This window comes from Strix aluco, chromosome 23 (assembly GCF_031877795.1).
Source record: "Strix aluco isolate bStrAlu1 chromosome 23, bStrAlu1.hap1, whole genome shotgun sequence".
Lineage (NCBI taxonomy): Eukaryota > Metazoa > Chordata > Aves > Strigiformes > Strigidae > Strix > Strix aluco.
The window spans coordinates 647,600-675,484 of NC_133953.1; the positions used below are offsets into that span (position 1 = coordinate 647,600).

The 27,885-nt window shown below is 51.3% G+C and overlaps 1 protein-coding gene across 6 annotated transcripts in view; it reads right to left on the reverse strand.

The window, feature by feature from the left end:
- Window positions 1-228: 228 nt before the first annotated feature.
- CADM1 (cell adhesion molecule 1) overlaps window positions 229-27,885 on the reverse strand; it is a 161,555-nt gene continuing 133,898 nt past the window's right edge. For 2 of the 6 annotated variants that reach the window (XM_074848643.1, XM_074848639.1), the window contains 4 exons: window positions 18,552-18,584; window positions 12,674-12,727; window positions 3,288-3,419; window positions 229-2,538 (listed from right to left, as the gene is read on the reverse strand). In XM_074848643.1, coding sequence (XP_074704744.1) covers window positions 2,420-2,538; window positions 3,288-3,419; window positions 12,674-12,727; window positions 18,552-18,584 — 338 coding nt within the window. In that variant the 3' untranslated portion in view covers window positions 229-2,419. The remainder of the gene's footprint in view (window positions 2,539-3,287; window positions 3,420-12,673; window positions 12,728-18,551; window positions 18,585-27,885) is intronic. The other 4 variants (XM_074848641.1, XM_074848638.1, XM_074848642.1 and 1 more) reach the window with 2 other exon arrangements.

Consider the following 27,885-nt stretch of genomic DNA (forward strand, 5'->3'; position numbering starts at 1 on the left):
CTCATCGTCATCATCCTTTGGCCATCGTCCTTGCCCGATGGGCCAGGAGCCAGGCTCTTCCTGGGACCGGGCAGGGCCGGGCAGGAGGGTGCAGCCCGCGGGCAGCGCCGGGGCGTTCCCTGCTCAGCACCGTCCCCTCCGAGCACCGCGCCGGCGGGCGAGCCGGGGGCGAAGGTCACCGTGATTGCTGTCTCCGTAACGACAGGGGACAAAGAGGGCAAAGTGAGGTTTAGTTTTGTAACATTAATTTTTTTTTATTAAGAAGACAGATATTTTATAGTACTTCTTTTCCTTTGTAAAAATGGTATACATGAACCAATACAAAATGTGAATGGGAGCAGATGGATATGTATTTTCTTACATTGTAACATCTTCCATGGACACCTTAAAACAGAACTGGCCTAAGGGGAAAAAATAAAAAGGCCGGGTGAATAAAGAACAAGGTTGTTTATCATCAGTTCCGCGTCCTTCATTTGTAATACTCCTTTAAACAAGGTTGTTCTTTCTTCACGCTTCAAAATCCTAATGATCTAAAGCTGTACAAAGTAATACTCAACAATACATTTCAAACAGTGCACTGTATACTGAAGAAAAAATACATAAACCAATATACAACTAAAATTCGTAATTTCCTGTTTTTTATCCTGTTTTTACGTGTTTTTTTTTTTTTTTCCCAATGTGTGGGGCCGAAATTTTGCAATCTACCTGAGACGGAAAACACCAATCAAAACACATGAACCTGAGACATGTCAACATTGTAAGTCAAAGTTACATCGGTAACACTGCACTACGGTACACTTCCAAAACAAAATGGGCTGCTCCAACCCAGGCTGCCGATCCCGCACCCGCGACGGCTGAAAACGCCCCCCGGCCTCCAACCTCCTGACTGCTTCTCACCACCATGGGGTTTGGCAACGGTGCTGAAGGCTCAGAAAAGAGCTGCGCTCGACAAAATCTGCTCGGAAAAAAGGGTATTTCTGCCAGGTTCTTCTCGTGACAAGGGGAAAGACAGAGCGCTGCTGGCGGACGGGCTCGCTCTGCCGGCCGGCCATCCCGCTCCCAACGGGCTCCCGCACTGTAATGGTTCTGCCAAAAACAACAATTAAGAAGAAAAAAACCGCACGAAAATGCTCCCCCCGAAACCCCTAAAAAAACCCCCAAACCTGACGCTAAGATTAATGCTTCCCTTAAATAAATCAGCATACATTTTCCACAGAAACACAGTAAAAAAAAGCATCGCTCGAAATCCAAGATTACTCACCAAAAAAAATTCAGCGTATATAACTTTAATACCATCTGCTCACTGCAGTCCACTACCTGCCACTTACGATTCTAATTTAGCTAGATTCTCCTTTTCACCTATGGCTTTATAAGTCAGTTAGCACTGTTGTTTTAACACAAATTCCCACGTTTTACTTAGCGGGTAGAAAAAAAGGCAGTTTTGCTCGTCCGGGCCTCGGCTGTAGCGCGCGGGGGGTGGGGGGGAGGCGTCGCACCCACCGCGTCCCGCGGCTGCAGAAGCTGGGGAGCGGACGGCAAAACCCGCAGCCCCCTGCGCCCCGGGAGGGCTCTGCCTTCTCGAGCGACCCGGGAGAGCCGGGCGCAGCCGGGCGAGCGGGCTGGGCGCTTGGCAAGGCCGTGGCAGAAGCCCCTCGCGAGCCCAGGGGGGCCGGGCCCGGCCTCCCCCCCAGGGGGAGAAGCCCCCGTCCGCTTCCCCGCGGCCGAGCCGCGCCTTTGCCGAGCTCCAGCCGATTTCCTCGTCGCCACCATCAAAAGCACCTGAACACGGGCAGCCACACACGGGGTCTCGTCGCTTGTTTATCCAAGCCTTTACGACGAAGAGGGAATGGGAGATGGGCACACTGAACTGCAAACTACGAAATCTAAAATGTGCTGGTTCTCCTCCGATGAGCTCGAGTTCTGAACGGAAAACGGTGAAGAGGAACAGAAAGAGAAACACCCTCAAAGAAACCCACCTACTCCACGGGGTCCCAGCAGGCAACTCCAGAAACAAACAGGAAAGGGGAAACGAAGAGCCACAGAAACCCGAAGGGAACTACCGCACAGAAGCCCCTCTTCTTCCCAGCCTCCCCCCGACCCGAACAAACAGAAATTAAACAAGGCACAGAATCTTCTGCAAATGACTTCACTAAACTAAATCCAAGCTGGACTTGGCCAAAAAAAGAAAACCCAAACAAACTGAGGTGTCGAACAGCAGAGTGTACTTTACGAGGAATATTTTTACACAGCAAATCCCGGACCCTCCCAGCCTCACGACTCTCCACCCATTTGCTTTTTTTTTCTTTAAAAAAAAAGACACAAGCTGGTTGCAACTTCCAATATCACTGTCTCTTGAGCGTTTAAATAGGGCCAGTAGTAACCGTCCACGGTTGGACACCTCATAGAAACCAAGGCTGCTCTAGATGAAGTACTCTTTCTTTTCCTCGGAGTTGTTCTGTCCTCCTTCTGCATTGATGATGGCTGTGTCTGCGTCGGCCGCATCATCTGCTCCTTTGGCTTCGTGGGTGAAGTATGTACCTGAAAGGGAAGCGGGAGGTATCTGCGAGGTGCTGAGAGCGAGCCACGAAGCCGCGAGCGAAAGGGGAAAAAATTATGCAAACCATGAAAATACCCGTCTGGGGTGTGACCAAGTGATGCCAGCAAGGAGGCAGGTGGCCGCGGGCCGGTGCGGGAGCTCCTTGCTCCTGTGGGCCAGGAGCCGCTGGAGACCTCCGGGCCGACCTGGCTCTGGGCACTCATGTCCCTGCTCTGACATGCGACGGCATCCCGCTCCCTGCAGCCTCTTACTCGGAAAAGAACTTAAGTCTCAGGTATTTCCCCCTCTCAGAAGCGCACAAATATCGCTAAAATTGTGCTTTATATGCTTTACTTGAAGCAGGAGACAGAGCTCGGCGTGAGGGAACTCAGCGTGCCCCACGTCGGGAGACGCTGCTCTGGAACAGGAACTTGCCGTGCTGGCCATGCCCCGCTGCCAAGGCGCCTTGGAAGGGGCTCTGCCTCCCCGGCACCATTGCCCGCGAGCCGCAGCGGTGGCCCGGCGGGGACAGCCCGTGTCTGGGGCAAACCACCGCCCTCCCGTCCCAAGGCCCTGGCGCCCAGAACATCGGTGCCCTGCGCCAGCCTCCCTCCCTTCCCCATTTCAAAGGGCTCTGGGAGCCAATCTGTCAGAGCAGCAGAGGGGTCCCCACATCAGACAGGACACCACCGTGAGCAAGGGGACCCGCATGCCACGTCCTCCCATTTTCTGGTTTCGGTCTTTGTCTTACCTTTATGTCTGGCAAAATATCGCCCTAAAATGATGAGCAGGCAAAGCATCGCAAACACGACTACAGCCACGACGCCACCAACCACCGCATGGTCCACGCTCCGTATTGCCCCTTCCTCACCTGCACGAGAATCTGTTGAGATCAGAAGAGGAATAAGAATTCGGCACTTATTATGAGGCTCTCCGAAGGGTCTGGCTGCAGCTGCTCTCAGGCCTGGAAAAGCCACCCCTGTGCTCTCCAAAGGCAGAGGGGTAAAGCACGGAGCTATCAAGACAGATGAGTTCGGGCCGAGGAACTCTGTCCAGAGCCGAACTGATCTGGCAGCTCGACTCGCGAGGTGTTTTCCGCTACAAGCAGCAGCACTATGACTACACATGTGGAAGACAGCTGGGAGAGGGAGAGGAGAGATGGAGTCAGTGGTGGGTATGTATTTGGGGACATTTCCCTAGAAAGCTCCCCAAATTTCAACCTCCCGGGGGATGGGGGCACAGGGAATAGCAGTACAAAATGGGAATATTAATCGTTGGCTCTGCAGAAATGTCTTTAACAAGTGCCCTGCTGCAAACATTTCAGCTCCCGCCCAAAAAACGCCTCAACCAAAACCCACCCAACCCAGCACGACAAACGCCTTTACAACCCCCCTCTCCCCCGACCCAACCAGATGACATCATTCACCGCAACCTTTGCCGTCCAGTGCAGCCCACAACGTCCGGAGACACAAAACTCCTCACCCAAACTATAAAAACCTCTTCAAAAGGAGAGAGCGAGCAATAATTGTACAGTGCCTGCAACTGCTTTATTTCATTTCTTTAACTCCTCACCATGCCATCAGCTCTCTTTTATAAGCGCCTCTCCCTTAGGACGCCGTCACCCGGGAGAGGAATGACTTATTTGGCGGAGGAACAACTCCAAAATGAACCCAGAATGAGCTATGGCCATGTAAAATTAATGTATAGCAGTGTAAACAATTTTAATTTAAGAACGCAGCTACATCAACCCTCACTGCAATCCTAATGGCAACCGAGATTTATAATGTAGTAAAAAACAATTATTCTCCCGTTGATTAATACATTAACATTTTGGAACAGAAGCTAAACCATTGTCTCTTTTTTTTATTGAGTCAAGCGCGACACCTCCATTAAAATGATTTACTGGCCATACCTTACAATTTAAGCACAGCAGCAACAGAAACGGTAAAAATCTTTTAACTTTACATGATTTGTGAAGTCATATGTGAAGGATTTACCATTTAAATCTTTCACTACAAGAAGCACATGGCCTATAAATCTGTCCTGCATGCAGTTGCCCAGACACCTAAGAGAAATGCATTTTACCAGGAAGACTGAGAGTGCAAATGCAAGTCAATTTTTAAGAAAGATTTATCTCCGTCTCCCTCCAAAGAACAGAGCAAATCTCTGAAGCCTCCACCTCTAATAATATTTGAAGTTTATCGATCAAGCGTACAGATCCGTGACAGCTAAAGGTAATGGTGCTCTTTTGAGCTGAAACCTGATACAAAGCTGGCGAGCAGCAGCCCGGGATTTACGCTTTCTATCGATATTTCCAATTCTGCTCCAAGATTAAGGACTGAGGGACCTAAGTAAATAACTCGTGACTGAGAGCACCATAAAGGGTCTTTTAATTAAAACAATTTAAGAAAAAAACCCTTCGAGTGTCTTGTCCTGTAACTTCTAAAAGCAGGAGCTCTGGCACAGGTGGTGGGGGCTGAAGCGGGTCGGGGCGAGGGGCACGTTAAGGGCCACGACGCAGAGCAGCCCCTCGGCATTGCCGTCGGCAAGTCCCTTCCAGCAGCTTCTCCCATCAGCTCCAAACTGGGGCCCAAAAACACTCTCCTGCAGAGCGAGAGCATCCGCTGTCACATCACCTACACCCGCGTCACTTGCTGCGGGAAGAGCGTGCCCGAGAAATCCGAGAGCATGATCAAGGGAGGGAATTTTTGTGTCGTCTCCAGCAGGAACGGGCCATATCACAGACGCTTCCCAGCATCGGCTGCTTTGGCAAGCGGCCGACCATCCCTGCTCGCCGTCGGCAAAGGGCAGCGCAGCGCCGTGCCAGGCCGACCAGCTCGCCTGCGCCCAGACCCCGCTGCCTGCCCAGGACAGCAGCTGCAGAAAAAGCAGCAGCCCTGGGCGCTGCGGGCAGCCGCCACTCGAGTACGGCCTCACTGTGGCGCTCGGCTCCGCTAACCCGGGCCTTTGAGGACTTACTCCCCACAAAGCAGCCAAACCTGGCTCAGCTACTGGAGCAGCTGCTTTAGACTACCTCCACTCCATTTTTAAAATTTTTTTTTTTTTTTGGAAACTTAGCACCCAGATCTGGCCGGCTGCGCTGAGGAGGAGGCAGCAGCAGCCCAGAGTGGGAGGATGAATGTCTACTGACATCTGGAACAGCAAAGGGAAATAAACACACTGAGTTACGGCTCTCTAATGTGCTTGGAGCAGGATTTTACATCAAGAGGCATTTTTTCTTAATCACCATAAATTAAAGTTCTGGAAAGATGAAACCTTGGTGCGCTCGTGCAAAAGTCTTGTGCCCAACACATGCCTCGCGGCTTCCCTTCCCTTTGCAGTGACGTCGGGACACGGGGTTTCCCTGGGAAGGGGCTTTTGCATAGAGCGTGGCAAACAGCTCTGGCCAGAACGGTTTATTAAGGATGATTTTATCTACTGGGACATGCAGGGCCATTTTTCTTAATTATTTCTGTTAAAAAAGACCTCTGCGAAGGCAAGCCACAAGCTTATTTTATTATGCTTGTGGCTAAATAGTTCATCTCTGAGCTTACACACTGTGTAAAAACTGAACAACTTTGGAGGATGCCTAGTGCCTGCAAACCATCTACAGCAAGTCAGCGAGGCCACCGACAGCGTCCTCCTAACTTAGAAGCTAAAAGATACGTATATTTACGTTAGACTAGCAAGGGAAAGGCACGGCTCCTCTGCCGTGCTGCACCAGCCACCACAATCGAGGTTCAGAAGCCGCCTCTTGCGCCCAAGCGCGTTGGCCCTGAAGGCCGCCCCGAGGGCCCAAGCGCAGCCAGGACAGGCCCGACGCCGCTGCAGCGGGGAGCGAGCACCCACCGCTCTGGCGGCCTGCGGTACCCGCCTGAGCCCGCCTCTGCAGGCGAAAGAGCCTAAGGTCTAGCCTAAAATAAACACGCTGTGTTTAGAGGCATTAAAACACACTTACAAAAATAAAATCTGCCTCATAGCTTTTCTGGGTTGAAGTGATTTGCTCTCCAAAGATAAACTACCTGCTGTTTCTAAGAAAAATCCAAATTTGGAAAATTTTTTAGGCCTCTGGCATATTTTTTCTTCCTTTTAAACAGGAAAGCAACAACAAAACACCTTGAGAGGCCAAGGCCCAGTCAGCGACACCCACAGCCCTGTAACGCTGCTTTCCTACTCCAACACTTCAATAAAACTCTCCAGCGCTGGATCCTCCCTCACAAGCCATTCCAGCGTGACGCTGGTCCTTTGCTAACGTTCCTCCCTCAGCACCTCCTCTCCCACACCTCATCCAGCTCCCCGTGCTCCAGCGTAGCTGCCCAACGTCAACCCAAGGCAAAGCCAGTGGCCGGCAGACCCGGCTCCGGCAATTCCGGTCACCGCTCCAAGCAAATCCATCTGCACGCCACCAGCACGAGAGCGGCTGCTTCATTTTCCGTCACTCATTATTTCTTTGGTAATTAAAAAAAGCGTGCCGGGTCTGGAGCAAAGAATAATTCCCCAAATTTGTGCCAAGAAAGGGAGACTTGACCTTAAAAACCAGAATCTGCTTTAAAAGGCTGTCTCCAATTCACAAAAGCTATTCCCGCTTCATATCTATGATTAAAGCAGAAATCACGACTTTATTACTGAAGAGGGAACAGATGAGATGGCAGGAGCTGACAAAATGCCACATTATTTGCTAATCCTAATATGTTATTCTTCCTTAAGATTTGCTTTTCTCAGCACCAATTCAATTATAGATGCTACAAATCCTTCTGACATTTAATTCCCTCTTGTCAGAGAGTAGTAAATGTATACATGCCGAGCTTTCCCATTAAGATGTTAATATATATTGGAGCACGCTGGCCTTTAAATCGAATAGTCAGAATTTTTCTATTACAGATTTGTTTCTGGTTTGCGGTGGTTTTGTGGCGGGTGGGGGTGGAGGGCGGGCGGGAGGGGAGAGCGCGGGCAGGTGCCGACACCGCTGCCTGTTGGGAACAGCGCGCGCAGCCGCGGCCCCTCCGCACCTCGGCTGAACCCAGCGTTGGGGGGTGGCGCTTCGCTTGACACCAAAGTACCTTAAAGGAAAACAGCAGCGGTGCTGGTACAATCCACCTGCAATAGTGGAATATATGCGGAAAAAAATCCATTTTTCTTTTCAAGTGCTGTGATGCCTCCCCCGAGAGAAGAGCACGGTGGTGCCCTGCCGTCGAGCGATGCCAGCGCTGGGCCCGCTGCGGCACTGAGCGCGTCGGCGCGAGCTGCAGCGCTGCAGACAGCAGCAGAGAGCACTCTAGTCCCGCGCCAAGGGCCGGCCAGTAAGAGACTTTGGTAGCTCCGAATTAATTTTTGCTTGTTATTTTAACCAACTACTCATGTAATCAACAAAATGAGAGATTGTACCACTTGAACGCGAGCCCTGAAGTTTTCCTTTAAGCAAAAAGTGCAAGTCCTGAAACAGTTCGTAGACAGAAAAGAAAGGCACTTTGGGCTGGCTCCTACTGGCACCGCCCCGGCACCATCCTAAGGGAACTCGTCCCGAGTCGGGAGCCGCGTGCAGCAGACGTTCAGCTGCTCATCCTCCGTGTCGGTATTGCCAATTAACACCCGCGTTTTAAACCCGCAGGTTCTTCGCTAGGGGGTTTTTGCAGGGGCAGACACTTTTTAAAAAATAAATGTATTAATGATGTCAAGTTTTCCAGCGTTTTTGCAGATCTAATTGTTTAAAAATAGCTTTCTGTGGACTGTCTCAAGAGTACGAGAAAAGCTGGCAGATTTTAATAGCAATATCCTGACAATGTGGGTCAACGCTTACAGCAAGGTTTAGCAGATGGAAGACTTTTCTCCTCCCAACTACTCGACAAAAAGGTTCCACTCAATTCTGGTTTAATGAGGCTTTAAAATATATATATATATGTATGTATCTACGTGTATTCTAGCTTCCACTCTTTTCGTAGGTGGCAGCATCTCAAGATTAAGAGAAAGACTAAGTTGGACCTGGCTGACTGTACTAGCTACTATTTTAAATCTCAATTATACCCGCTCTAAATGCTCCAGACCTATCAGAGTCAAACCACTTCATTTCTAACTTCAGTGCTCACCGCGCATTCCGAGCCGGACCCTGCAAAGCTCCAGACGTTGGGTTTGGGATCACCTTTGGGACGGGACCTTCTGCACACGCCAGCATCCTCCAGCGCCCGCAGGCAGCGGCTCCATCCCAGTGACCTCCTGGGCCCGGGGCTGAGCTCGGCACCCGCTTTCCACCGCTGCTACTCCCGGGATTCCTGCTACGTCTCGCAGCATCCCCCGGCACCGTCCCGGTTCCCGTTAGGCCTCTCCATCCCTCCACACCGCGGGCGGGAAGCGAAGGCAGCACGTGGAGACGCAGCCGCCCCCACGGCCACTCAGGAAAGTGCGAGTTTTGATCCTGCACCTGCTGCACGGGGGGTCCCGGCCCCATCCTTGCTCGTCACCCTCCTTCCTGCTCCACGTTCCGTAGGCCAACGCTCTGGAACGCTTTGGGGTATCTCTGAACAGCCCTGAACTTGTTCTATGCACTTTGGTGCTGTACAAGCAGAAAATTGGTGGACGTTTTTCTGAAATTATAGGATAGATGTTAATTTTGGCATATTTGGATTTGTTGCTGCACTCCCACACAAATTAATCTGTTTCTGGGTGAGAATTAATTTCAAGCTATTGATGTAGGACAGCGGGGGCTGAACTGGCAGGTGGGCATAGGTAAGGTCCCACACACTAACTCCCCTGCCAGCCATCGTGCTGCCCAGATGATAACGCAACATCTGCATCAAAGCAGGGAAAAGGAAACCTACATCAGGTTCTTCAAAGAATTCCTAACTGAGAGATCTCTTCTTCCTCTTGTTAAAGTTTAGTTTATTAAATAATTAACAGAGCAACATGAGTTAAGCTCCCACATGTCACTGCTGGTCAGACGTGGGGGGTCAGCCAGCTATTCCTCTTTGCTATGAGGAAGGAGACATAAAGCTAGTGCCAGCGTGGCCCTGCTGAATTTCTGGTGAAGTCTTTTGTGGAATTAGTTTTTTGCAATGATGGAGCAGGACTACAAGTTGGGGCTGGCGGGAGGTGCTGGCAGGCGGGGCCGGGGGCAGAACAGGCTGTCGTTATTTCAGACACACTATAAACCACTTATGCACGATGTGGGAGGACAGAAATCACTGCCTGGGTATGACAGGATGAGCAATAACGTTATTCATTACTACAGCGCGGCATTAAGCGTGCTACCCCTACTCTAATTTATTGATGGACTGCTAAAGAGTAGTGTTAACCTGCTTGTCGTTTTGTAATTGAATTTGGTCTAATTTAAGCCAGAGAAATTCGAGGAGTTCCTCCTTCTTCAATCAATAAGCTCCCCTTCAGTGAGCCATTTCAAGATCGCTTCATAAAAAATAATGCGCTTTGTTTTAATAAATTTAATCACTATGGCAGGTGCTCAATGTTTCCTGGTTGTTCCTTCAGCCTCCTCTCTGCTAGAAAATGGAGCCCTTCTCGCAATCGATAGCAACTGATTCATCAGCATCCCCCTTGAACAAAGGTGCTAATCAGGTGTTGATTAGTTAATCAAACCCGATGTGAAGGCTACACGGGTCCTTCTTGATTGCTCCCTGTTTTACAAGAGGTGCACCGACACCCTTGAGCAAGGCGAGAAGAGCGCAGGGCCCCGGGGTGGGAGGGGGGGTCCCGGGGTGCCAAGCGAGGACACCGGCGGCGTTCTGGTCAGTGCAGGCGGCAGCACGCACGGACACACGTCCATCTACACGCGTGTCCAGGCGTGGGCGTGTGCGCGCACACGGGACATGTCAGCGTTTGCCCCGGCGGCTCCCAGCACTGCAGGAATCGACCCGCTGCGCCAGGCCAGCCCAAGGCTGCAGCAGCGGGAGCCCCGCGCTGCGGCAGTGGGAGGCCAACCCTGCCGCTCCCTCCCAGTGCCGGGTGCGGGAGGAGTTGGCGAGGGGCACGGACACACACAGCTCCAGCAGGAAAAGCAAACGCAGCTCGGGCAACCAGCTACCTGGGCGGAAGGGAAGGGGCGCGGTACCTAACTGCACAGTTGGCAGAGCCTCCGTTGAAGCGATTAGCGGGACAGGAACACCTGAAAGGAACAGCATACCCAGCCAACGCCGTGGCAGCGCCAGCATGGGTGGCAGGTCGCAATCTGCCCGGGCGAGCCAGCCCGCCGGCACGCAGCCCCGCACCCTGCGCTCATGGATCCCTGCCCTCGGGGGTCTCCGTGCCCAGGCCCGCCGGAGGGGAGGGCAGCGTTCCCGACGGAGAGCGCAGCTCCAGCACTCACCTGCACCACCCCTCAGCCAGCCCAAACCTGGCGAGCACAGCCTGCAAACGGCACCAGATTTCAGTTTCCCGGGAGCCTGGGCAGGGGCGACGGGATGGAGAGCAGTTTTGTTTGTAGGAGAGAATGGCTGGGGGCTCTTTCCCTAGTGACACCGGCACATTTAACTTGGTACGGTTACCTTTTGGGTGTATGTAAGGAATTGAGAGAGCAACAATCAAAATTTTGAAATTCTTAGGAAAAAAGAAAATCACAGTCAAAATAAATGCTCCAAAATGGGTGTGTGGTAGCGCAAAAAGGGTGCTGCTGGCTCATCTGCTCGCTGTTGGCAGCAGCTGTGCTTGCGCTGCTTTGGGGACAGTTTTGGGGAAATTTTGACTTACGTTCGAGATTCAGAAAAACAGAAACACTGAGCTGTGTACTCAGGAGGCGGTGGCAGGCGCTGGCGGCGGCCACAGCGTCTCCGTGACATGCCGCCGGGGCTGCGCTGCTGGCACCGCGCGGGACAGAGGCGCTCCGGGCAAAGGCAGCGCTGCTAGCAGACACCCATTTTGAGGAATTCCTTTGTGGAATTGCTTCCCGTTCTTCTCTTCATTCACCAAAAGGTGTGTTTTTCTTGAAAAAATACAGATTTGAAAAGTAACAAAGCTTATCAGAGCAAAACAATTATTTCCCATCCACACAGCGATATTTAACAGACACCTCTAGTGCTTCTTACCTATGAGATCTGGCCCAGGCCTGCAATAATAATTATTAGTATCGCTCAGGCGTTAGAACACATACTGAATTAATCAATCATTTCTAACCTCTTGGCCAAAGCATACCTATAGTGGCTTCCAGGAAGAGACGCTGCCGATTCGGCCGGACAAAAGGGGAGCGTTTCACAGAGCACAGTGAGGCCTCGGGGCTTTGCTTTTCTGGCCTCAGTTTTTGGTCCGTGTTCAGAGCCCCGGAGGGAGCAGCGCTGGACCCCAACGCTCCTGGGCAGGGCCGGGCCCAGGAGGAGGCTCGGCCCAGCTGCGCTGCCCGCTCCCAGCTTTCTGTCCGTGCGACGGAGCCGGCCCTCGGCCTGCAGCGGGCAAAACGGGGCTGCCGAGACGCTCCGAGAAGTGGGAGCCAAAAAATCGGGCGAATTTCTAAAAACGCTTAGGAGGACTCCGGCAAAATGTGAAGGTTGGATTCGCACCACTGATGCGACCCCCGTTTTGAATACACCAGCTGCATCCGCTGGAGATGCTTTTATTTCTTAATCTGGATTAGCACTAATTTGCAGAGACCAACTATGAGGACGTATTTCTGTAACTTCCAGTCCAGCGTGGATAAAAAGAGGTTCAAACCATTTAGTTGGCTTTGCCTCCGCTGATAAAGCAATTACCTCCTTTTTGTCCCCAATCTGATAGTCGTATTATGCGAAATCACCAAGCAGGCAAGATTGAGCGCCAGCTGCATGTTTTGAAGACGGTTTCGCACAATACGGCAGAGTCGAGCGTTTTACGAACATCAAGTTTCAACTCAACCGGTCTCCAAATTAGCGTTCAAAAAATTGCAGCCCAGCAGCCGGGAGGCAACCTGAAATGGAAAGTCTCGCCGCTCTGCACGCCTCCCGCCCCGTTTTCAAGGGTGCCACACAGAAATGGGTGCCAAAATAAAAAAAAAAAGGCAGGAGAATCCCAACAGAAAACAGCGTACATCAAGCTGCGAGCCCGTGCGTTGGAGGAATGGCTACACCACAGCAACTATACAATGCAACATGGCCAAGATGCAGAAATCAGAGTGGAACCAGTATCTAGCGTAGAAGAGCAGCGGTTTACCTACGTACTAGCCCTTACCTGAGAGATCCCCATAGTCCAGCTCCTCTGCCGAATTGGGCAACTGAGTAAAGCCTTACAAGTAAAAACAAACTCATTTTTCTCTGCGTTTCTCGAGTGACAAAAAACAGCACACTTAAGAACTGAGGATGAATTTCTTGGGGGGAAAAAAATAATGCGTCAATCACTTGCCACCTTCTGCCAGTTTGGGCAGAGTAACTCGTATGACAGAATTGCAATAATTTCCTTTATTACAGACAGAAACGTTCCTCAGTCTACACTGTTGGCACACGAAACATGGAATCAAAATCACTCATTCATAACAGCATGCAAAGACCCCCAAACTCTGTCTTTTATAATCGTGGGGGGCAATTTTCCAATTTAGTCCAGTCCGATTTTGGTTCTGTATGCACAGAGCAATGTAAAATTGTCTTCCAATTGTCCACAAAATTCAATCTGGTTTTGTACTGTTGACAAGCCCGGCAATTTCTCAATGAGGGAGTAGTGCAGATTGCATTGCCAAACTGGAAGGCATCTGTACGTGCAGACTGCAGGCTGCGTCTTCCGCCAAAAAGTCTGACAAAAACTATTTTTTAAATTTTCCTAAATTTGATGCATTGACGGAAAAAGTATCTATCCTCAAAGCTGATAAAGCAGTTAGGCGAGATACACTCTCGTGAGCACAAAGGGCAGTGAACACTGTCAGTAGGGCCGTTATTTTCTCATTTGTTTGAGTTTGGGAAAATGTCAGGGGGGGCCACAGGAGGACAGAGCTCTGGTCGAGGGAACTCAGGACAGGTTCCAGGGCAAACCTGTGTCTGGAGGTCACCGGGATCTATGTAAAGGAGGGGTGGCGCAGTGTTACTGCGCAGGCTGGTGCCTGCCACACCTTACTCTCGCTGCTGGCCGCTAAAGCAAGTGCATTATCGAAGAAAAAAAAAAATTTCCCATGAGGAGACAGTACCAGCCGTGGTGATTTGGCACCCTGGCATCGTCCGCTCGCAGACTGCCCCCCGCGCCCACACAGATGTGAACGCAGCACAGGCCACGTGCAGACTGTCCCTGCTGCAAAGGCGCCAGCAAGGCACGAGGACATACAGCTCGTTAAAAATAAAACTCATTCTCAGTGACTGTTTTTTAAACACATCAAGTCACCTGAAAGCTACGGCCAGAGTTATCGGGGGAGCCGTTTAGATTAATAGCATGAATTTTGTTGGTGCGCTGCTCTTGGAGTGCAGGGAGCCCCCTTTTCTAATACAAAATATAAATATAATTACAGCTGACTCACAGAGCATGGGACATGCAAACCTGGGCTCAGAAGAGGAGCCATTCAACTTTTCTCTCTCCAAAATTGCTTCTGTAGAATCTTCCCTTTCACTTAAAAGGAGCTACATTTTCTCAATAATGAAAAAGGGCAACGCTGCATTTTTTATGAAGCAAAAAAGTCTTTTTCAAAAGGAAATGTAACAATTCAACAATTCAGTTTCTACCTGCACCTGGTATACTTAGAAATGCCACCAAACAGTATTAAAACCTGTTGTGAGGCATTTTAAATATGTGGTAAATTACTTTTTGATTTTTCTCATTAAACTTTCACATCACCTATTAAAGCCCCTTCTTTTCACTTCTGATCAGAATGAATCCAAAGTCTGCCACAACTCCTGTTCAATAAATGAAAGGTAACTTGTCGCTCAGCCGCCGTTTCCCCGTCAAATACTAAACCTGGCACGGGCGCACCGGCCCGGTGCCTGAACGGGGCCACGAGCCGGCTGCTACCACCAGAGCAAGGCTCTGGGCCACGTCCTGAGCTCCCTCCAGGCTGTGGGCAAAGGACAATTCTCTGTTGTATCAAGTTGTAAATAAGCAGCTCGGGATTCTGCTTTATGCGGCGTATTCCACGGCACTGCACGGAAATCTTAACGTGTGCAGAGCTCCGTGATGTTTTATTCCTTGCCCCAAGGACTGGATCCGTAAGAGATATTTAGGGATGTATTTACTATTAGTTGCCCTTTTAAGTAGGGTGTTCTCAAAAGGAAAAAGGGCAGTTGGAGCTGCAGAGCCACTTGACAGCGTTAAGGCAGAAAGCACCAAGGCTCTTTCCTCGAGTGCCGCAGCATCTGGCGAGCCCTGCAAGGCGAGCAGCGCTCCGGCACGGCTGCGCTTTTGGCTCTGCGTGAGGAAAACTCCTTGTCAGAGACCAGGCGCTATCAGAAAAAGCAACAGGAGCTTAACACAGTAGTGTTCAATGCTCTTGTGCAGAACCCTGCTAAGGCTGTAATTAAAAATTCACATGGTTGGGGAAGAATTTCCAGCTTATAAAATAATTTACCTGCTATATTATAGGCAAGGTATTTCCTTGTCACTCTTCATTCACCATTGGGATGCTTTCGCTATTTTAACCTTCACTCCAGACTTCCTGCTTTGCCAGCTTCAGAAGAGATTTTTTTTCACCCTACCTTTTCGTGAGGATGAGCAGAAATTCTGCCTGTGCTGAGGCAGCAGCGCCGTGTTTCTGCCTCGGCGGGGGAGCCGAAAAGCGGCTCCGGGCTTCCCCGTCGCCGAGCACACGTCCGTATGCACAGGGCTGCCCACAGCCCACTGCCGCGGGCGCTGCCCCTGCCCCTCAAGAGGCCATCAGGAGCTCCTTAAGCTGCTTGCTTACACAGGGCTGGGTCAAAATTTGGGAAAAAGTGGTGAAATTAAGTCATTGCTTTCACTGTAGCAAAAGACCATCACATAGGAGGTCGTGGCTGCGTATACATGTCCTGCGTGTGCAGGGGAAAAAAACGTGAGCTGGGGCCTCTCTCCAGGGGTCCCGCGACGGGCAGCCCTGCCGAGGCCGAGCGCCCCGGCCTGCCGAGGGGCTGAGGAATTCAAAACTCACACGTTGATTTTGAGGGGGAGAGGGGCGGGAGAGGAGAAGAGGGCGGGGACGGCAGAAAAAGTGCTTTCTTTCTGGCTTCGGCGGCGGCCGACTCTCGGAGACATTACTCTCCCGGCTCCACCAAGCTCTGCTCACAGCTCGGCTGCAAACAGGCAGGAACTGCCATCTCGGCCCCGCCGGCACCCTGACACCAGGAAGGGCAAAATGAGAGGGAAGGAGGGCTTAAGCTGGGTAAACCCGGCTTAGTGCGGTGCAGCAGAAGCACAAGCCTTCCTGCCGGCCATGACCATGCTGTTATTGGAGTTCTGGCAATGAACAGTGCAGAGAAAGGAGAAAGTGCATCAGAAAATTTACAGTTAAGCTCTCATTTTTCAACAAAAGAGTTAACAACGTTCGTGCTTTAAGTCACTCATGCATCGCTGCCGTCAACTCCATTCCAGAGGGAAACGGGAATGGCAGGGGCTTTGCTACCGCTTTGACATGCACACACATACAGGACTCCTCTCCCCCCCAGTCCTCTAGGATACACTCCAAAAAATTGAAGGACTCAAAAATCCTTTCCCCGATTGAAGTATTGAGCTGGCTCCACACTAGCCTTACATTGCATTTTCTTTGCTATCAATCTCTTTTTTGGTTGGGGTTTTTTTTTGGTTTCGTTTCAGTTTTGTTTTTTCTTCCCCCAATTCATTTAAAATCGTTTTTGGAGAAAATCCATTTGGCTGTAGTTCATGCCCATGCATTTCTAGTCATTCACAGACATGCTCACTCCCATCGGACATCGGTAACAAATGGCCAACATACAGAAACACCTGGTATACTCCATACACACTCCAGCAACACAAGCTTGGCAAGAAACCCCCGAGTCTTCACGGGAAAAGCACCCCCTGAGGGCAAGCACAGGGGAGTTCTGGGCGACCTGGCTGGCTTTTAAGGCAGGAAAGTTTGTAGCGGCTCATCTGAGCGGGATCGCTTTGGCATTTCAGCCGTCAGGCTCCTCACAGCAGCACTCCTCCCCCACAGAGGTGGCAACATTCTGAGGTCGTCCTTGAGCAAAAAACAGGCTTTTTGTGGCTTGCCCCAGCACAAGTAAAAGCACCGAAAGCCGTCAGGAATTGCGTTACAGACAGGGCTGCGGGGCTGCGCGTGCCCTTCCGCATCAGCTGCCCCGTGCCGCAGCCTCGCAGCTCGGCTGGCAGCGACGGCGCGGAGCCGTCCCGGCACGTCCCCACGCCGGGGCCTAACGCCAGTTGTGTGCCAGAAAAGGCTCAGCGAGACGTCTAGAAATGACGTCAGAAGCCGTGCTGCTGTCAGGGCTGCTGGATCTTTCCCAAATTGAGGGGTCAGCGTCTGTTCCTGCACATTTCTAAGGTTGCCTGAGAAAAACAGAAAAAAATTGTACTATTTCCTGATGCTGCGGGCCACTGTCCTTCTGCCTGCCTGCATCTACCCTTTCTGAGCCAATTCCAGCACTGGCAGCAGAGTATCTTGGCCAAACTGGGGTCGACTCTGCCCTGACCGCTCTCCCTACACTCAAGGCTGCAGCCACACCGGCACGGTGCAAAGCCGCGGCTACACCCAGAGTCACGGGGCACGGAAGGAGCAGCGCGTGCGGCCTCCTCCTGGGCTGAGCCCCAGGGCTCTCCTGACTGCTCTCACCTGCTTCGCAGAGAGCGAAGCACCTGGCTGGTACTTGGAAGAACAGTCGGACCCTTCCCAGCTCAGCAGAGCTGCGGGGAGTTAAACCACCTTCAGGATCAGCTCTTGGAGGCTTCCCCATGGCTTAACGATGGTGTAATCGACCTGGCTCCACCTGACTCTCCCGAGTGTGAGCGTACTGTGGGATGAGACGGCACTTGGACTTTACTACCTGGCCCTGACTTTCATGGCAGTCGCTACAAAATTGCTGATGCCAAATCCTGACATTAAACGCATCCAGGGCGATCAGCAATGTACAGAAAACAGAGCGTGCCTGAAGGTTCCAATTTTTATGTCAAGTGGGAAAGTGCACCCAAGCAGGTAAGTTATTTGGGACAAGAAGTGCCTGTCCCTCCACTTGACACGGGGTGTCACTACTCAACCACCCCTTTCCTTGCTGCTCCCTCTGCCATCGCCCAAGAGCCGCTGCGTTGGCGACAGGCCGGAAAAAGAGGTTGTTCAGCATTACGGATTTCTGTCAATAGAAGAAACAGTCGATTTATCAGAGTGAAAAGGAACTAAAATAGCAGACTCAAATATGGATTAGCCTTAATTAAAATTGTCAGAGGTTTTGGTTCTTTAGCTGAAAAGCGAGCTCGTGCCAAAAAACGGTATGCTCAACTTCCAGTCTGAAGTGCCTATTTAGGCTCACTTTGAGAATGTAGGAAGCTAAGGAAGCTGTCAAGCTGTTAGCTCGGCTGCCTTGAGCAGATGAGAAGGGTTAGGTTGCTAGACTGCTATGCCGACAGGAGAGTGTTGCTGTTTGTTTTCCCCATCTCCTTCTGCAGCGTAACAATGCAACTCCACTGCTGACCCCCACGGCGAGCGCTCCTCTGCGGAGCGTCCCCGGAACAACCAACGCTGCCCCGCGCCGGCGGGTCCGCCGCACGCGCTGCCGTGTCAACTCAAAATGGAAGAGAAACACTCAAGGTTTCCCACACCTCTTAAAAAATGAAACTTGAATTCCTGTTTTCAGAGGCCGGATCCCTTTTTCACATGTGAAGCGATTGCCCCGGTCATCCAGAGGAGCGGAGGAGGGCCCGGTCCCTCAGCACCACTCGGGCATGTGCACCGTTTCCGCGGGGCTTGGGGGATCGGGGCTCGCCTGGCACTGGAGCAACTGGCTGCAAAGCTCACAACAGAAATGACAAGACCAGACAGACTTTCCAGCCTTAAAAACTCTGTTATATTTATGAGATCAGTCCACCTGAAACGGTTTTCCCTTGAAGACTACATTTCCCTCTTTTGCTTCCCCTTCCCAGGCTTGTCTTGCCACTCAGCAGCGCTGAGAAATAAGATAAACAGGAATGTGATACCAACCGTGAACTGCTGGTTCTGTCGTCGCCGTTGTGTCTACACACGGGAACAGAGGATTGGAGGAAGGGAAGAAACAGGAGGAACAGCATGCAAAAAAAGGGAAAATGGAAAAAATGGAACAGATAATATATGAGCAAGCTTTCAAAGAACATTGCGTGACAAGCAATAATAAAATGAAAGGCAAAAAGCATTTGAAGTGAGTTGCACTGTTTAGAAGACATGCCTCCAGTTCAAAAGCTATGAGCCTGAGGAAAACAGTAAATTTTTCTCTTTTTTTTCAGGACCTTGCCAGAACAATTACTGGTGGTTGCAAAATCAGGGGAACAGGACACGGGGGAGAACACCAACACCAACGCTTTAGTTGGCGAGGACCAAAACAGAAGCTCAGGACCAGGACAAAGAGCCGACACTTGGAAAAGGGTTTTCATGCATTCAAACATTGCCTGCAGCGAAGCACCAGGGCCTGACCCCCCCACCTCTTCTCCCTCCGAGGGAACCTCCACACGTGTCAGTACACAGCACAGCCCTGGAGCCCTTTTGGAGGCGGGGAGCAAATGCTCACATCGAGAGCCTGCTGGAAACCTCACCTGGAGCACCGCAGCTGGGAGCGGCCCTCGGGCTCGCCTGCGCCGAGCCATGCACCTGTACGATGCGCGACGTTTTCAGCGTAACAAGTGTGCTCTAGACTTGGCAAATGCAGACAGACATCACCAGTCCCTCTGCTGCCCCCGTTAACTGCTTCCCAGTTCTAGGTAATTAAAATACACTGGAGCTTGTCTGGTCGCTAGTCTAAGGCTGCCTTTACTCCACACATATTTCGTGCTGCTGGAAATTTCTCGTTGCTGCCTTGCCAACGGAGAGATGTTTCACCAGGTGCTCGCAACAGGCAATTTTAAAGGCTGACCCAAACCTGAAGGCTTTTTCTGACAGGGTCCTACTGTATTCTCTCTACACCAATAGGTCTAAACCTGATTTATTCACATTAAGTAAACAAGCCGGTCATTTCTATATTGAAACTCATTTACTCTTCATCGGGTTCTACATGTTCTGTGATGTCGGTCTCTTGCTTTAGCAGGCTGGCTCCTCCCAAGGTAACTCTAACGCTGCAAATCCCTACCGACAGCCTCGAGCTGACAGCTCAGTCGAGGCTTCGCACGACTCTCCTCGCTTCGATGCAGGCAATGTTTGAACGAGTAACATTGTAGGAGTGAGCGCAGAGCAGCGCTCTACCACGTCCTTCTGCAAAGCGGCCCTGAGCTTGAGTTTTGTAGCAACGACAGACAATTCCCATTGGCGTTTCCCCTTGTTAAGATGCTGTCCGAGGAGCCCCGGACGGACAGTCCTCCCACCCGGGCACGGGCAGCAGTGGGGAAAGGAGGACCCGTCCCTTGGCAATTTAGCTGAGGACAGCCCAGGCCTGAATTCCTGAAGCACCAGTGGAGACAAGAATCATACAAGGAGTACACAATACTTACAGATACAAGGTCTACATGCTTTAATGATGGAAGCAAAACAAATAAACCCTGCACAATTTAACAAACTGCACCAAGATTTGCATAACAGATTATCAAGCCGTCATTAGCCTGTTTCCACTGCCAACATAGACTGTTCTCAGCTTGGCAATCCAGCCTAACGCACGCTTAAAGACGCGAGCGCTTGTTCTCCTGCTGGAGCTCTGGCGGAGGCTGCGAGGGAAGCCGTCCAAAGCGGAAGGAGAACAAGAGCGGGGCTTTTCTTGCTTGTCGGGTTGCAATCCCCAAGCGATGCCTCATTTTAACCAAGCAAATGGTGAAGGGGAAAATGGGGGTGAAGGTGGGGGGAAAGCTGTTGTTTAGAAAGGGTTGTAAAACTGAGTATTAATTCCTGAGATAGCATCTTGGCATCTACAAATAGTCTCAATTTACTGTCTTCCTGAAACAAAAAAAGTTACATCAGCTTTTACGCTAAATAGAGAATCTGCTGAAAGCAAACTTGACGTGCTGGAAGAGATATTAGTCAAGAAACAGTGCAAACTGGACAGTGCATCTCGCTTCCCCGTCTGGGGACAGAGACCAACAGGTTACAAAAAATAAAGTTCTCAAGCGGTTGTAAGTGCGAACAAATATCCAAGTCAAACAACATGTTGGCTGCAGCTGGAATGACAAAGTTATGATTAGCAAATGGTTTGGATGATTGCAATAGGAAACACAGACCGGTTAAAGTTTAGAAGGAGTTTCCTGGAAGTCCTTCTCAATCCCAGATCTTCTTTGAGAAGGAGGATCGCACACACACAGCGCTCCGAAGAGGAATCATCTCATGGTAAAGAAAAGCAAAGAACGGCCCCGACGCAGGCACGCGACTGCAGCGGTCGCGCGGTGAGGAGAGAAACATGGTCACGTTGCTTCGGCATGACATTCATGAACACATGGAGAACCACGTCTGCCCAACTCCACCGCTGCTCTGCCTCACGCACCAAGGAACAGCCCCCGCCCTGCGATGCTGCTGCTAAGACAACCTACAATTTTAAGACGGACTGGCTGACTTTAAATGTGCCTCCCTGACTTCCAGGCATGTGCCAGTGACTTCTGCTTCACTTTCAAGAACAGTCACATTCACGTGCCGGACCAGACATGCAGCACCCCAGAGATTAGGCTTCTGCCCCACATCCTAGAAGAAAAATCATCTCTTCTCCTCCAATATGGACCAATAAGAAAGTCCTTGATACGTTTCTGACTTAACAAAGGTTGAACGAAGCCAATGAAAGGCTTTGCCATCACTCAAAAGCACCGTTCTGGTCCCGAGCCATAGGTGTGGGGAGCTGTCACTCAATCAGAGAATCACAGAATGCTCCGGGTTGGAAGGGGCCTTAAAGATCAGCTGATTGCATGAAGCTGATGCTCAGCATTTAAAACAATTGGATTTAAAATTAATTGAAGTTGGTGCCGCAAAAAGGGCTGGTTTACTTGATGGGGCAAAGCAGAGAACGGAGAAAGCACATAAACAAAGAGGCTCAATGTGGTACTTCTCATCTCAAGATAAAGGCTTCTCTTCCCGATTCTCATCAGAAAAACAAAATTTGCTCTATGGGGAGAAGTAAAACAATGCAATGGTCTTTCAAAATCTACACGTAGATAAATTCACCAGAGGACAGGTTTATAATTGATGAAGGCATCCAAGAAAGGAACCATTGGCCTCTCTAAAGCCACGCATCTCCTCTCACTGTGATTTCTCTCGGCGCCGGCCGCAGGAACGCCGGTTGCTGAGGCCGCTCACGAGCAACGGCACCAGCACACAGCGTCCTGCGACACAGATGGTGCTACCTGCCAGCTAAGAAAACTCGGATGACACCCAAGTGCTAGGCACTCACCACCTCATTAGGTAGCTACACAAGCGCGCACGCACACATATATATACACACATTTATAAAATTACTGCATGAAGGCATCTGGGCAACATTTACTTGAGTTACGAGCTCCATTGCCAAGCCTCCTCATTTGTTCAAATGGATTCTCTCCAACTTCGAACTGTTTGTGGAGTGTGACAGACTGGGCCCTTTAAACTCGTCCGTAATTAGTCCACAGCCTCAAACAGAATGAGCACGGTGGAGGAATATTAAAACCCCAGCAGCAAAATTAAATTCACTAACTTGAATGCTTGAGCTGCCGTGCTGCAGCCGTACGGAAGCACATGATACACTGGAGCTTAAAAACACACAGCTATTGTGAGGAGAATTACAACTGCACATCATCAAAACAACAGCAAAATACCCTTTTTCTTAAAAAATTGAAAGAGTTATTAGTAAGTATAGATATCCGTTCAATATATTGCTTTTTAAATGGCTTTCTGTACTGAAAACAAAAACCAATCTGATCACTGACTTGTGGAGCTCTTATTCTTCCTGATTTTCCAGACTACTTCACATTTACTGACCGGGGCCAGCGTGAATTCCTTCACGTTGCTGCTTTCACAGCAGCCTCAGGGACCAGCGCGCGCTATTACAACCAGGATTGTGGCTTTGTTTCAGGTCGTTAAGGCTGGTAAAGAGCCCTACAAAGATCCCCGTCCTTCCCCGAACAAGTGCCCGCTGGCCATCGGCAGGGATATTGCGTTGCCATGACATGGCGAGAGAGCGGGCCGAGGGGCAAAGGAGCTGACACCCCCCCGGGGCGCAAACGCTCTCCCTCGCTAAACGCTCCTCGGAAGGATGGATAAAAACGTACTTTGCATGATGATACTCTGTGATGATCCTCCGTAACGCGATTCCGGCTCGCGCCGAAAGCTTTTGCGCGCGAGCATGTTGCAATGCACCCCAGAGACACTTTGATTTGCGCACCAGATGTTTCACAAAAATAATCACAATCTGTATGGAAGTTGTGTGTGACAAGAACAAAAATATTCTGAAATTAGCGCTGTGGCTCCGGCTACGCCTTTTTGTGTTTTTCCACAAAGATCTGTGAGGATTTGGGCTTTATTTAAACCCAACCGTGTGAACGTCACACCTGCCCACGGTTTCACCAGCAGCCAACACCACACTGTGCAGGCAGGGGTGGTCGCTGCCACTGCTCTGCTCAAACCCAAACCCAAAAGCCCTCGGCTTGGGGCGGTGGCCCGTGCCACCCGGCGGGGACAGGCCCTCTGCCCAGCTCCCTCTGCCCTCGCTCTCCTACACACGCACGTTTTCTGCCCGGCAGAATGACGGTTTCTGCACCGCTTACGCTGTGTCACCACCGCGAAGAGCAGACATGACAGTACCGTGCTCACTACCGACTGGACGTGGCACTAAAAGACTGAATCTTATTTCGTTTTATTTTCTGTACCAGGCCTGTCAGTTACTCTCTCTTCCTTTATTCCCTTTAATGCAGTCACATCCTGGATGAAAATGTCAGAAGAGCACAGCATCTTCTTTAAATTAACTTGACATTTCACCAGGGACATGCAGAGGCTTCAACGGAAGGCAAAAGTTAAATAATAAATGATTTGGGGGAACAAATCACCGGGCTGAGTGCCTGCACGGTGGTGTTGAGCACCTGGACACACCACAAGGGGGAACACCCCGAAAACGGGGAGAGAACACGGTGAAGGGAGCCCTGCAGCCAGGCTGGAGCCGTCCACCCGCCCCACGTTTGAGGGGGCTGGGAAGGAGTGTGGGTCCCGTTTAGGGTGCGATTCCCCACGGACACCAGCGGCGACACACACACCCGCCCGTGCCTGAGGAGACGCCCAGCGGCGGTTCGGCTGGGACGCGCGTCCTTGGGCCATCCCCACGCTGCCTCTTCGCCTCCCACAACCTACCGTGGGGTCATCTGAGCGAGGAATGCTCCTGCCTTGCTCCTGCCCACCACCTCTGCGGAGTTCTGCTGGAATAAACCCCGAGCAACTGCAGGTTGTCACACAACCAGCTCTAACCAGAAAAGAACAAACTTCTATGGAGGCTGAAATCATCCATTTTCCTCACCTTGAGGAAGTTTTCCCGCACGCGAATTTATGCTTTGAAAACCGGCTACACTATTCCTCCTCAAAGACTTCCGATTCCCATGTGTTATTATTTCCCTAGTAGCTGAGATGACACAAAAACGTGGGGTTTAGTGGACGCCCAGAGCTGGCACATGGCGAGGCCACGCCGGGCAGACAGAGCTGCTGCCCTCGTCCAGCGCCGGCACGGGCCAAGAGAGAGCTCAGCTACGACGGGCCCCTGGGCAAGGGGTGACAGGCACTCGGCGTCGATGAACAGCTCCTGCTTTGGAGCTCACCCACTTGTCAACACCTTCCAGTCAGACGGAGCCCACCAGCTCCTGCCAAGAAAAATCCCCAGCCCCAAGGAGGGACGCGGGGTGTCTCCACAGCACAGGAGGCTTCAGCACCTCAGGGAGGTCTGAACCTACAACCACTAGCAGCAACGTTTCGGCTGACTGAACACCACCCCCCCCCACCTGCCACCACAAACTCTGAGGGACCAGTGTGGTTTAAAATCCGGTCTAAAGTGGCATTGAAGAGAGGCCATAGTGGCATCTGCCAGTTGGCCGTTCACACTGCTGCGCGACGGGCAGCGGGGGCAGAACCGGCAGCATCCGCTGCAAGGCTTGAAATACGGGTAACGTGCAGGCGCGTTGCACTGCCAGGTCTCCACTGAAACTGTTGCCAAGACACCTGCATGATCCATCTGCAGAGAAAGTGGGATAAATGCAAATGTGCATGTACAAATAATACCGTAGATCCCGGGGTGCGGAGGTGTATGTGCTAAGCAAGACCAGAAGGCAGCAAAAGCTGCCTGAAAAGGCCGGCTGAAAGGCTCCGCGCCGTGCTGTGCCCGAAGACGAGGGCTGGGCGATTGTTAAGAACCTTTATCTCCCAGGAAACAACAGCTGTCCAAGCCCAGCATTTCAAGGAACGACTCTAGGGGTAATTCAAATTATGCAGTTTGCTCTGCTGTATCATATTGTACATCTTAATGAACAAAGCCACAAGGACAATTCGAACTGATAAAAAAGGGCTTTTCGGCGATAACAGCTGAACCACCAAAGGGTGGTCGGAATATCAATGCAGGCGGAGGATGTACGGGGAAGATCAAACTGTCACGCAGGAAATCTTCTCAAGCACCTACACCGAAGCAAAGCAGCAGCGACAGAGGAAAAGCTTTAAAGGTCGTGCTGTTTCGGAAACTTCACCACTGCTCGGCTTCTCCTTCTCCTGGAAAGAAGCAGTGGGTCAGCTCTTCAGAGCTCTTCCCCAAGCCCTCCCTGCCAGAAAAGCACCTTATCGGCTCAGCGTGCCTTTGCGGGCCGAGCCAGTGATACAGGACGTGTGTCAAGGAAGAGGGGCCAATTACGGGCCCCTTCGCCCCAGGCTTGGGTGGGTCCAGGGAGCCCATGGGGAGCACGCGGAGCCCCCACCACGCACCCGCCCCGTGCGTTGCCTGTACCCTCCCGTTGGGCCCCTCCTGTTCTGGCTCGTGCTCGCTGAGCCACGTCTGTCACCGCTCAGAGATAAACTCCCAGGGCGGGACCGCGCGTCCGCGTCCTGGCGGAAGGTGTTCGGAGGAGAAGGGCTGCATGGGAGCGAGTAAAAACCACGTCTGACAGTGGGACCTGCACGGGAGGAGGCACCGACCATGCGCGTGCAGTTGCCGTCCAGCCCTTTCAGATTGTTCTCTCGGACAGTTTTAGCAGGAGGAAATGAATTCCGTAACTCCCACGCACTGCTCCCCAGAATGTAGTTTTCCTGGGGCAGTTGTGGAGAGGACAGCGTGCCTACAACCCCAGCTCTGGACATCGGAACTGTTTCAGCACAAGTCCCTCTCTCCCCCTTTTTTTTTTTTGAAGTGAAAGCGAGAAAACTGTTTTTCAGAACTACTCTATGGCTTCAGGGGAGATGAATTAGGCCAGTATTATACAAGAAGTTGGAGGAAAAAGACAAAATAAAGCAGATTTCAAGTCCTCCTCCTCCTGAGGAAGGGTTTTCAGCCTGGCTGGCTGGCAGATGACTCGCACCCCACCAAGACACGGAACACCCCGTCTCCTACCTAAGCACTTCTGTCGCACGAGAAGAGTATTTCAGCGTTTTGGTGATGATGGGAATTAAGGTATCAGTTGTCTCTTGAGGCTTTAAAAAGCGTTTCAACACTGCTATGCTATGTAATTCTAGAGATTATGTTAATTTGACCTAATTTTTTCCAGCTACAAAGTCTCTTAACTATTGAAGAGCAAAAGTTTCTGCAGCGTCACGCTGCCTGGAAAACACACACGTGCCGGTCTCTGCCCCGAGGAGGGAGGTGAAGCCTCCGCTGCTCTTTGTGGGAGAAGCAGCTGAACTTGTGGGCAGGAGACGTGAAGACACACACCAAGAAGACTCAGTGTTAGATCAGTGTCATGGAAGAATATAAAAATTTCTCTTACCAGCATTAACTAATCTTCTTCCTATGTATCATGAGCAGTAACTGCTGGAATTGGTGAACAACATCCCATTTTCGTTATGTTTCTGGCCTCTTCAGCAGTTCACAGCCAATACAGAAACGCATCAAGGAGGTGACGGGCACCCAGCCAGGTTTTGCCAGCGGGATGTCAGTGACCTTGGGGTTTTAGATCCTCCATCACTGCAAACAAAGGTGACAGAAAAACAGAGGAGGACAGCCATGCGCTCCTGATCCCAAAGTCCTTCTGCCAGGCTGATACCGAAGCGACCCACGGTTCAGCTTGTGCAGCACACGAGGAGCTGCCGGCCAGCGCGTCTCTGGGTGCGACAAACCGTCCTCCGCAGGGAGCAGCACCCTCACAACGCGCAGTGCTGATCCTCAGGGCAACGGTTTGCTCTGACGGAAAGCGGCCGAGGAGGACGGCTGGGAAAGCCGCACGCCAGGTCCTCCCTTCCTCAAAGCTCCTCACCCTGGTGCTGTCCTGTCCAACGCAACCCTGTCGGAAGACTTCAAGGGGGGTTTCTTACAGCTGGAGACACGGACTCAAGAAGCACCTTGGGCTGTAGCTGTGGGTGCTGAGCAGCTCCTGGGCATCACCCTCTCATCAGTGGGGCAGAAACCCTGCCGGGGCCACTGCCAGACCTGGGCAAGCCAACAGCAGCAGCCAGGCCCCAGCTGTGCTGGAAATCCGCTCGACGGGAGGCCTGGTCATAGCCAGTCCCCACTCCAAGGACCACCCACCTCCCCTTCTTATCTTTAATACCGAAAAGATAGAAAACTACTGTGGAGGAGAGCCTAGAAGCCCAGAGGCTACTGAAAACTCTCAAACAAGTTGCAACGTTTGCAGCAGGAGAGCAAACAACAAAACCACTCTTTGTGAGGAACAACCACGACACTTCAGAGCCTGACACGGCAGGCAAGGATGGCGCGCGCGTGGGAAGCCAGTCCTGGGGCCATCCCTGAAATCACAGGCCGATCGCAATCCAGTTCCCAGGAAAAGGACAGTCCTTAATGCTTGTGGGCACTGACAGAAACTGAACGGGGTCATTTGAGCGTCAAGACAAATTCTTCCTTACAGCCTTCCAAAATTCACTGAAAGCATGAACAAATTACCGTAAAAGACAAGAAAACCGTCTGCACGTCCATTTACACGGGACCGGGTTTCTCTGCAAAGAGCTCTTAAGGAGACTTTAACAAAGTTTGAGACCTACTCTGAAATGAAAGCTGGTTAAGTTAAGAAATTAAAAACAGAACTGAAACAAAGCCAGCAAATCGCAAAATGGGAAAGAGCCTTCACGGTGGAGGGTCTCAAGCATCTGAACTTGGGTGCCTGGAGTTCGGTTTTATGGATAAGCACCTGGAAAGAGGAAGACAGGGAATGGGAAGGTCTGGACAAGACGATGGCAATGGCAGACGGCGCACGCGCAGTGCGTGTTAAGGCACGTTGGA